At 40.4% G+C, this 10805-nt stretch overlaps 2 protein-coding genes across 2 annotated transcripts; one reads left to right on the top strand and one right to left on the bottom strand.

Annotated features, from left to right (window-relative positions):
* The first annotated feature begins 1416 nt into the window (after window positions 1-1416).
* Window positions 1417-7248, top strand: RER1 (retention in endoplasmic reticulum sorting receptor 1). The gene is made up of 6 exons (XM_008641187.2): window positions 1417-1502; window positions 2034-2138; window positions 2967-3066; window positions 3590-3668; window positions 3775-3910; window positions 4717-7248. Exons 1-6 carry the CDS (start codon window positions 1422-1424, stop codon window positions 4804-4806), a joined length of 591 nt encoding a protein of 196 aa, XP_008639409.1. The 5' UTR covers window positions 1417-1421; the 3' UTR covers window positions 4807-7248.
* Window positions 7249-7672: 424 nt separating this feature from the next.
* On the bottom strand, window positions 7673-10796 carry PEX10 (peroxisomal biogenesis factor 10). The gene is made up of 5 exons (XM_017744025.1): window positions 10613-10796; window positions 9703-10109; window positions 8828-9003; window positions 8398-8533; window positions 7673-8103 (listed from the first exon to the last, which is right to left on the bottom strand). The coding sequence occupies exons 2-5, from the start codon at window positions 9946-9948 to the stop codon at window positions 8032-8034; spliced, it is 630 nt and encodes a 209-aa protein (XP_017599514.1). The 5' UTR covers window positions 9949-10109; window positions 10613-10796; the 3' UTR covers window positions 7673-8031.
* Window positions 10797-10805: the final 9 nt, after the last annotated feature.

Consider the following 10805-nt stretch of genomic DNA (forward strand, 5'->3'; position numbering starts at 1 on the left):
TGGTAAGTTATTCTGTGATTCTAATTAGTTGAATAACTTTCTGTTACAGCTTTATACTTTGGGACATTTTAAAAAACCCCACAAAATAAAGCACAAAATTATGCTCAGCTGAGAATTCTGAATAATTTCTGCCCTGACAAGAATGGGGAGAAGAATAATTACTTCTTTTTGCCTGTAATTGTAAAGTCTGTGTATTGTATGACTTTCTACTCTATTCTTTTCTTTTAGCTATAGCTTGAATAAAGTGGACTCAGCTCCTGAAGCCTCCTAATGAGTCTCCTTGCCTTTTGAAGTGTAACAGGGCTCCTTTTTTCTACTTTCTGATTATTCAATAGGACATAGTTTTCAGATATTTACAGAAAAAATGCACAGCTTTAAGTTTTTGTGCCTCCTCAAATTGTCCTTGGTCTTAAATTTTCTGCAGCAGTCACTGTATTGCAGCATCTAAGACTCTTTACTTTTTTATTTTTAATTTATGAATGTTTCATATAGATTTGTTATCCTCTGAGGCTCTTGAGTAGGGCTGAATGTACTCCCAGTATCCCAGAGTTACATAGTCCCACCCACAGATGAGGATTCCAGGAAGTAATGCCAGGGATTGCTCTTGGTGATGTGGCAAAATGTTTCTGCTTAGGATCCACTTTATTTGGCTTCTATCTTGAAGTGAGTTGTAAAACTCAGTTAAGCTTAACTGATAAGAAAAATAAAGCTCTGCAGTTGGTAGCAGAAGCATGAACTGAAAAATAACTCCCTTGGGTAATTTTTTAATTTGAGTTCAGGCTCTTGGCCCTTTGACTGTACAGTTTTGCTCTTGCATAAAACTTTTCTGTCACTGCTCAGCTCTTGGTGTTCAAGAGACAGAGAAACTCATTGAATGATTCCAGCGTGGGCAGCATTTTGGGTTTGGTGCTCTGGCAGAGTCTGAAACCACTGGTGTGCAGAGTCCTGAACTTACTTCTTTACTATGTAGTTACTCAGTATTTAAAATCCTAAGCAGCTTTTGAAAAAAATATATTTACTCTGGTTTTGTTCTTTCCTTTGGAGGCTGAGGTGGCAGGAGGGAGGTGCTGCAGTCTCACTGCTCAGGGGTTGTACCTCAGCCTGTGTCTTAGTAAGGTGACAGTGTTCAACTGGGCTCGTCTTGAATTTCTTTATGGACTTCTTTATTTCCTTCCCCAAAATGGACTGGATCCTGTCTCGTCTTTGTAAAATACCCTGTTCTTTGCTTTCTTGGACAAGGAATTTTCATTCATTTTGGCATAAATGTCCTCTCTTTGAGAATACTTCATTCAGAATAATTTGTTTCAAGCAGGATGAGCCAAAAGAATATTGTATGCAAATGGTGGCTCAGAGACTATGCTCTGAGCTTAGATTTTGGATTTCAATGTTCCCTTGTCCCATATTTTGTTTCCACAGCCACCATGTCAGAAGGGGACAGCATCGGGGAGTCTGTGCATGGAAAACCTTCTGTGGTCTATAGATTTTTCTCAAGACTTGGACAGGTTGGTTTTGTGAAGGATTTTTCTGACTCCTTTAGAAGCAGATCTCACTGCAGCTTCTTGAACTCGCTGCTTGTTGGATGGGTTGTTGAAATGCTGAAATCTATACAAAAGATTTCTTTTGAAGCCTTTTAAAATAGATAAATATCTATAATGAATGGCTTACTGGAATATTTAAATGGCATATATATGACATTGAACAGTGGAAATAGATGTTGTTACTGTCAAAAATGAGGAGTTCAGATTTCATTTAAAATTCATTATAAGGAAAACAACTTGCATAAAATACAGAACATTTAAATTGCTTTATAATGCCCCAAGAATTACATTTTTTTCTTGCCTTTGTAAAATATAGAAGCTTGTAAGTATAGTTCTGTGTAATTTATTTGTAGTAAAGAATACAAATGTTTCATGTCATTCTCTTCCCCAAAATATTCCTCCCAAGTGCTTCCTTTTGCCCATACTACCCTCAAAAAAGCTTTATCCATTGTGCATCAAGTATTTTACAGCTGTGCACTTTGTGTTTCCTCCTAGATCTACCAGTCCTGGTTAGACAAATCCACCCCCTACACCGCAGTGCGATGGATTGTAACGTTGGGGCTGAGCTTTATCTACATGATTAGAGTTTATTTACTGCAGGTAAGAGACCTGGATTTGGTGCTGAAGTAGTTCCAGATATTATTGTTGGTCGAATTTTGATTTTAAGAGTGTTTCTGAAGTGTGCTGTTACTTTAGAAGCACGTGTGGTATCGTTCAGGACATGGCAGAAGGTAAATTGTGTAGTCTGAGGAGAGAACAAATACTCAAGGATATTCCTCTGATGGCAATCTGAAATCACAAAATAAATCTCTGAAAACTCTTGTAATTAAGTTTTTACTTTTATATTCGAGGTGTGTAACAACATGCACAGAGCCAGGGGTTCCTTTCTAAAATGCAAACCGTAAAGAATGGCTTTGTCAGCGTTTCTCTCCCTGCAGGCCCGGCAGACCATTTCCCCACTAATCAGATGTTTCTGCTCCATGCCAGTCTGCAGTTCAGTTAGGAACTTGGGAACTGTTATTCCCTAAACCTGAAGATTATAAAATGTGAAACCTTTACAGGTCATAGTACTAGGAAAGTTTCAGAGACTGAATGCTGCAAAGATGATTTAAAAAGGGATGGTTTTATGCTCTTTATTACTTTCTAAGCCCACATCTTGAACATAGAGAACCTGGATGCCAGACCAAGGTTTTGTGTTCAATCTGTCACTACACGAGGAATTTGCTCTCCTGTCATGTTCTAAGACTTGTTTTGATCAGTGAGAATTCCTGATACTTTTACAAGCCCAGAAACCTTTCAGTCAATGTGAGGACATAGAGAAGCTTCTCGCGGAAGCAATAAACCCAGATTGTTCAATCTTGTTAAAAAATCAGGATCAGAAAATGATTTTCAGGAGGATTTTACCCTTGTCTCTTCCTTCCTGTGCAGGGTTGGTACATTGTGACATATGCCTTGGGAATCTACCACCTCAACCTCTTCATAGCTTTCCTGTCGCCAAAGGTAGACCCCTCTCTAATGGAAGATTCAGGTATGAGGAAAAGTTCCTTTTTTCCATCATTTTAAAGTTGGTCAAACTTCCAGCTCCTTTTGTCTGATACAATAGTGTAAAGATAATGTGACTTTAGCATTATATTGTATTTCTTAGACCTGAAAAATATCTATGCAAGTTGACATCAGAAGTTGCTATAAAATTTGTCCTTTTTTCATGGGACTTGAGTATAGTCCATATTGTATTAGTTTTCTGTGTTTTGAAAGGAGGTTTATGTGACTTAAGCTCTCCCCATGGTCACTCAAGTGACTTGGCATTCCTATTCCCTATTTTCTTTAAAGGAATCTGTGTTAAGTTCCTTTTAAAGAATCTATGTGCACTTACATTAAACCAGCAACTCTAACTGGGATCTGTGTGTAACAATGGAAATTGGGCGTGGTTTTGTTTTGTGATTTTTTTTTTTTTTCTTAAAATAGAAAGTAAAAAGAATCTGGAATCTGAATAGTGTAAAAAAACTACTGTGAGGAGGTTTGTGGTTTGGTTTCTTTTCTGTTATTTTTAGATGATGGTCCTTCCTTACCTACAAGGCAAAATGAAGAATTTCGGCCTTTCATTAGAAGGCTCCCAGAATTCAAATTCTGGTGAGTGCATCCATCTGCCTGTGTTGTGTTTTTGAAAAATATAAATATCTGCATGACATTAGTGGTAGCTGGGCTTGAAGGATTAATTGTTACTATTGTTTTTCAGGCATTCTGCCACTAAAGGAATCCTGGTTGCTATGGCTTGTACATTCTTTGAGGCTTTCAACGTTCCTGTGTTTTGGCCAATCCTTGTGATGTACTTCATTATGCTATTTTGTATCACTATGAAGAGGCAAATCAAGGTGAGATCTTGGCAAGAACAGAGAGTAGCATTTGTGATGTCAGGATTTACAGCACTGCTCCAAACTGGCCATTCAGTGGAGCCCTTCAGAGGTTAAATGTGCTGCACACACTTGGTTTACTGGAGGAACTTCAGTAACTAATTCTTTGAACATTAGTTCTTCAAGTGGGGCATGTTTACGGTGTTGAGCAGATTTTACAAAACTTTATTCTTGCTTTCGAAAGGTTTTGACTTCAGAGTGCAGTATCAGGGTTTTATGCGGGTTCTCATCCACTTCCTGTGGCTATTTTGGATGCAGAGGTGTTGAACCATCTCTGGTGGGTGAAAAGGGAAGTTCTCACAAGGTGATGTGAGAAAGTAGATGGGGAAAAGGGAAAGAACACAGAGAATTGATTCAGACCATTTTAACAAATTACTTATGGTTTGTTGGCATTTTAAAAAAATAACTAATTTTTTTCCCAGACCTTCAGAATTTTGGACAGGTGTACTGTGATTTGAAGTGGTAAATTAAAGATGAAAGAGTAGTAAAGAATTAGTACCTCTGTGCTCTGGAAGTTTCCCGTGGTTCCCCAATCAGTAACCTTCCCTATAGTGTCCAAATTGTTGGGTAAAGCCAAATTTGATGTTTATAAAACTGCTCTCATAGTCCTATTTAGATTTAAACTGCTGTAGGATTAGCTATTTCATTACCTTTACTAAGAACTCCCTTTCTAGAGGACTTAGTAATTTTTCATGTGTATTTTAAAGCATTTTTCCTAAATACTACCTCAGTTTCTTGCCTCAACAACTGCTGTTTTCTCTTTGCAGCACATGATAAAGTACAGATATATACCCTTCACACATGGCAAGAGGAAATACAAAGGGAAAGAGGATGTGGGGAAGACCTTTGCTAGCTAGGAAGAAGCAATCAACCTGTTGACCAATTCTACTGCTCACTAAAGGAACGATTTTGAGCCATTGTAACAATGCCTTTTTTCTTCATAAAAATGATTAACAGAGTGGTGACAAAGCAGTTGAATTTTCATTTTATGAGGATCTCGCTATTTTTATCTGAAATATCAGTTTCTCGAGGAAACTGGCATTCTAACCAAATTGCATTGAGTTTATTCTCTTTTGTAAGAAGTTGGAGAAACTTTGGATAATCCCATGGATTTGGGATAATGTATTCCTTTCAAGATCCGTTGCACTGGAGAGGTTAATGGCCTAGAGTTGGATATTTTTACATAGTTCTCCTGCTCAACATCACCCTGAAGTGCTGTGCACATCTGTGGAGGAAAGTGTAAGCTGGCACACGTGATGCTGTTTTCTGCTTCATGGCCGTGTGCTGTTTTCATAGCAAAATTCAGTAGACCTAAATTAGATGCAGAATTTAAGCCAGTTTCCTAAATGCATGGTATTACTGAGTTATAACCAAACAAATATAGATAGGAATAAGAAATTACTAAATTATGGGGCTTGCAGTAGGGTAAAAATACTCATTTAGCTTCTAAAGCAACTCGTTTGTGTTGGGTTTTAATGCCAGTTTCACTGTTTCATCTCCCAGCAGATGCTAAAATTGGGCTCCTTCGTGTGATGACTCAGAACTTTGTTCAAACTCTATCACAATTTCCTTCAAGGACCTGGAATTATAAAAATATATATTTTAATTGTTATTAGTTGGAGTTTCTTTCATACTTAATGGTTTCTTGAGTAATTGAAGCTGACTTCGTGCAGCCCCACGGGACGTACCCAAACTGGCCAGAACAGACAGTGGTGGGGGTTTTAACACAGATTTTCTTTTTTTATGGGGGGGAAAAAAAAAGAGAGATAAATGACCTGCATGTAAATTTTTTCATGTGATACAACTGCAGTTTTATTAAGTGACTTTTTAATTCCAAAATTTATTAAAAGACAGTGTTCCCCTTTACTTGTTCTCTATCTTTATATACATCTCTTAATCTAACAGTATTTATGACTCCTTTTCAATAATGGTTGCCCTCAATTTACCTTCATGATATGCCTTTTTCAACTCTTCAGGGAGCATTCACTTGAAGAAGGTAGGAAAAGATTAGGTCTCGGAAGATTCTGAATGGAATTCAGCAGCTTCAGCAGACAACTAATTGGAAAATGTATGTAGGTACCTTTTCCTCTGATCTTGTCAAATGAAGGATTTGTGGAGCTCTGCAATTCGGTAATCCTGGGAAAATGACAGGTAGTTTTAGCTCACGTTGACCTGTGGCTTTTTGTTTGTTTGCATGTGTTTGTTTTATTAGCAGTGTGGAAACCAGGAGTGTAAGCACTTAAAATTAGGGAGACAGTGTCCAGAATGGGCATTATAAAAGTACCAGTCGTGGATGTTCGTGGTTTGTTGCCTCAAAATCTGAAAGCCTTGACTTGGAGAAGGTGTTTTTAGGCTTGCTGGAGTTTCTGAATATGGACGAATCAGGGAGAAAAATGTGTCATTAATACTAAAATTACCAACTGGGATGACTCCTACTAAAGAGAGTGTTAATGACATCCATTGCAAATCTGACATTTTTACCTAAACTTTATTTTGAGGTTTAGTTTAGGCAAGTTTAGATTCATGCCTTCCTTTTGGGAAGGCAGATGCCCTGCGTCCAGTGGGATTAAGTTTTCAAACATGGGTTGTAGGTGCTGCTTGGCCAACAGTGCAGTTCCCCAGTTGAATCTCAGCCTACCATGGCTGGGCAAGTCCGATGGCATTTTGTTAAACTTTGTTCTGCTGTATCACTTAAATGTTAAAAATTAATTCCACTTAAAGAATGCATGAAAAACTTGGCTTGACAGCTTCAAAAACACTTCCAGTCACCACCTCCTTCCTGTCTTTTTGTGCAACAAAATGTTTTTCCTTACTATTTTCTCAGGAAGGAGCTGAGGCAGTGATCTCATTAAGTAGTCCTGTTCTGATTTGTGATATGGGTTTTTTTTCTTCCACTGTTGCCTTGGCAGTTTTAAATAGGTGAGGGATTCCTGAAAATTTTCTGGTGTGAGAAGGGATGGTATCACTTCTGTAAATGATGATGAAGGGTTTACATAGTTACCAGCAGCTATTTTTGTTCCATTTATAGATACAGTGAACAGTTAAACTAAATTTACTGGGTTTTTATGATAAAAGTTGGAGATTTAATTATTAGCTGGATAACCAGGATCTCTGCAGCTCAAATACCCATGTTAAAAGTGCTTTTAGTGCAGCACACCCGGCCCTGCCCGAGTCCACATTCAGTGCCATTTGTGAAAGATTTGTGGAAACTGTAACTCATGATGCACAGGCTGGATCACCTGGGTTCTTCTCCCTACCTGTACTTGGAAAATAAAAATAAATCAATTTTCTGCATCTTCTATCGTTCAAGAATGACAAGGTATGTTAACAACTAACAGTCTTCTCCCGTGTGCTTCAGGGATATTGGTAACACCCCTGGGCTTTGGAAAATACCACTTGTTATGTAGCTACAGCCCTAATATCTGGAATACCTGCTGCAGTCTCCATTGCTAATAGTGATGGAAAAACCTGAATTTGGAAACTGAGTCTTCATTAGTGTGCACAATCTGCATTACTGGGGCTTTGCATTTATTGCTTCTGTTGATCTAAGCAGATTTCAGTTTGTCAAATCACAGAACCCTCCTTTATTGCTAACACAATGGCACATGGCATTTATAACCAGAACTTCCACTGCACTTAAACTCAGGCTTTGTGTATAGCTTCTGTTCTTTGCCACTGAAGTCCACAGCATGGACATTACTATGTTAAAAAGGAGAAAGGGACTCTTAAATCACAGAATTTTATTAATACCTTAAGGATGTTACAGAAGGGTGGAGGACTCATTATCTACATTTGTATTTTGAGAATGAGAATTTAAGTTTTCCATTGTCCAAAATGAAGAAAACTATTAAGCTTGTGTTAAACATGTTTTAGAAACCCATTTTTAATATGGTCAAGGGCTACATCAGAAGAGACAGAAGGGTAGAAGCAGAAATAGCTTTATTCCATCATACAGGAATGTAGTGCCACCTTGCACAGGCAGTTTCCAGTTTAATAAAGCCTCTTCTTGGACCAGCCCAAGCTGTAGGACAAGTATGAGAGTATGAGCTGAGGCCCTTGTCAGGAGCCAGGAGGTTTTTCCTTTACATTTGGTAGTGCCGTAGGTAGATCAGTTTCTGAGGATGAAACTTCTCTCTGCACAGTGGACATTCTGCCTACAGAAAGAAAAGGGACGTACTGAATAGTTCTGTTTAAAAGTTTAAAAAAATCCAAATACAACTGCTTAGCTACTTTCAGAAAAGAAATTTTTCAGTCCCAACTGTGGTACAAGCTCACCTGAGCCGGCCCAGTTTAAATTGCTCACCTTACTGACCTCACCTGTGTAATGTCAGTTACTGTATTTCAACAACTGCATGGGTGCTGCTCAGCTCTGGGTGCCTTAGTGAGACACAGGTCATTAGCAGCCAGGCTCAGGGGCCCTTTGCAGTGTGCATGTGCTGTGTACTCACCCTGGTGTTGCACCAGGCAGTGATGCACTCCCAGCAGAACAGGTGCCCGCAGGGGGTGGCTGTGCTGTGCCTCCGCTCCTCCAGGCACAGCGTGCAGCGCGACTGGCGCCCGGGAGCTGGCTCCTTGCTCGTGCTCCTAATTAACACAGGCACAGTTGGGTTAATTGCACTTACCCTGGCTGTAAGAAATACTTGATAACACCATCCTGAAATAAACCCTGTGCTCAAGTATCAACCCTTTTCATGAAGATCTCAAAAACACCAAAGCATGAAATCCAAGAGATGCACAAACCAGTGAGGAATTAGTTTTGCTAATTAATTAAATGGTACATTACATCAGGTTGTAATCTAAACTACTCCTGTGTTGTCCCTGTTCATGACAGCTATGACATTCCCACCTCTTTCCTAGGAAGTAAGAACCACCTCTTACTTCTGGTGAGCGAGGTTGCGGTGCAGCCTCCACTCCTGCCTTGCTCTCTGCTTCTGTTTGAAGCTGTACATCTGAACTCCAATGGTCAGCAGAAGGTGGAAGAGTGAAATTATTCCAAGAAACTTGTAACTTGATCGGATACTCTGATCTTCTCCTTGCAGCCCTCCAAAATGCAGCTACAGAATTCACAGAAATATACATTTTGTTACTGCAGTTTTATGAAACTGTTCTCCCTCTCCCCGCCTTCAATAAACTTGATTTGGGATTATCACTGTGTGCAAAAAATTGACATTTTAGGACTTCTCGACCAGCTGCCTCTTGGGAGGTGTAACTATCTTGAGTCAGGCTGGACTTAGCTGCTCTCTGCCCATAAAAATTGCAGCTTTAATTGGTTTGGTTCCCTTACTAATTTCTGAGTAGATAGTCGGACACCTCTTTCCCACACTGATGTTTGGAATTGTTGAGGAACTCTGTGTCTACACAAATTTCTAGGCCAGTGACTGATGGTTTTTTTTAAAAATACAAAATTAAGCTCTTTATATAGAAAAGTGGTATCTAAATGTGTACTAGGTATTGTTCAAAACAGTATTTCCCATGGATTTATCAAGTCACCTTTCACTTCTAGTGTATTTGTGGCAGACAGGCTGAAGTTACACAGGGGTATTAACTTCTGACACTGCATTCATGTTTATTACCTGTAGCCTCTTGACTGCAGGGACTCATTACCTCTCACATAATGCAAAACCTTGCCTCTCACCCCTCTGCTTTGCTTGTATAATCGGCCACAGCCAAATTCCTTATCCCATTTACACATATGGCACCCCAGAAGAGGCCAAAATTCTGCAGTGGACACATCTTCAAACAAAATCACTTACGTATGAGATCCCTGTGATCCTTTTGGATAGGTGATAGAACATGCCCTGGATGTAGAACACTGCCAGGTGGAGCCGGTGCAGCAGAGGGATGGATTGTTTAAGGACATACACAGCTTGGGAGGCTGTTTTCTTTTGCTGCTCCGTGAGCTCCCCAACCTGCTTCCGAATCCAGCTGCGAATTAAGGTCCTGCTGGGAAAGCCAGGTGCAGGGGGGTTCTCTGGAGTCCTGGATTCCTCAGCCTCCATCTGCAGCTCGTGTTCCAGGTGCAGCAGTGCCTTTTCCAGGCAGTAAGGTACCACGGTGTGCAGGGAAATGAAGAGGGCCCGTCGAAGGAAAGAAGGCACCTTCTTCTTGCTTGGGTCAACCTGAATGATGTTCACATACTCTTCTCCCAGAGTCTGATAACCTAAACAATATTTTCAACAGAAAACAGGGTCAGAGGGCAGCTGGAGGATCGTTCTGGATGTGGTGAGCAGTGGGGACAGGCTGTTCAGGCCACAACTCATCAGGCTTTGCAGTTTCAGAAATAGCCCATTTTTTTTGCATTGAATTAGGATGAGCACCATGGTGGCATCCAGTATCTGCTGCAACAGTTTCAGGCTTAAAGCAGGGGTACTTTTCATGATGTCATACATTCCTACTTTTTTTTAAAAATTGCTTTTAGAAGAACATCTATCTGTGTTGATAAAGTGCATTTGAACCCAACTCCGACACTTTCGTGGTTTCAGATTTACCAGAAGGCATTTATCCAAACCAAACCACCCTGCATGCTAAAGAGAACTGCTGTTGGGCAGTCTCAGGTGGTGATCACCAGCACAGCAGCCGCGGGACTGGCCTCTCAGCTTTCAGATGTTGGGAGAAATGATAAACAACGATTAAAAAATGACAGAGAAGTTTTCCGGGCGTTACCTGACAGCGTGGTCAGCACGAAATAGGCCACATCGGAGAGCAGCTCCACCTCCTTCCTCCACTCCAGCCACGGCCGGGCACCTGCGGGACGGGGGCGCGGCTGTCACGTTACACCAAATCCGTGCTCACCCGAGCCCTTCCCGGGGAATTCCTCCCGGACACGCCACCAGCCCCCTCGCCCCCTCCGACCCCC

Source organism: Corvus brachyrhynchos, unplaced genomic scaffold (assembly GCF_000691975.1).
Source record: "Corvus brachyrhynchos isolate BGI_N302 unplaced genomic scaffold, ASM69197v1 scaffold68, whole genome shotgun sequence".
In the NCBI taxonomy this organism is placed as follows: domain Eukaryota; kingdom Metazoa; phylum Chordata; class Aves; order Passeriformes; family Corvidae; genus Corvus; species Corvus brachyrhynchos.

Bases quoted from the DNA above. Each gene is read 5' to 3' on its own strand.
- RER1 (XM_008641187.2), top strand. From the start codon at position 1,422: ATGTCAGAAGGGGACAGCATCGGGGAGTCTGTGCATGGAAAACCTTCT. The intron at 1,503-2,033 runs GTTGGTTTTGTG...GTTTCCTCCTAG, and splicing joins TTTTCTCAAGACTTGGACAG to ATCTACCAGTCCTGGTTAGA. The intron at 3,067-3,589 runs GTATGAGGAAAA...TGTTATTTTTAG, and splicing joins CTCTCTAATGGAAGATTCAG to ATGATGGTCCTTCCTTACCT.
- PEX10 (XM_017744025.1), bottom strand. From the start codon at position 9,948: ATGGAGGCTGAGGAATCCAGGACTCCAGAGAACCCCCCTGCACCTGGC. The intron at 8,534-8,827 runs GTAAGAGGTGGT...TGTGTTAATTAG, and splicing joins CGCAACCTCGCTCACCAGAA to GAGCACGAGCAAGGAGCCAG. The intron at 8,104-8,397 runs GTGAGTACACAG...TTCTTTCTGTAG, and splicing joins CTGCCTGGTGCAACACCAGG to GCAGAATGTCCACTGTGCAG.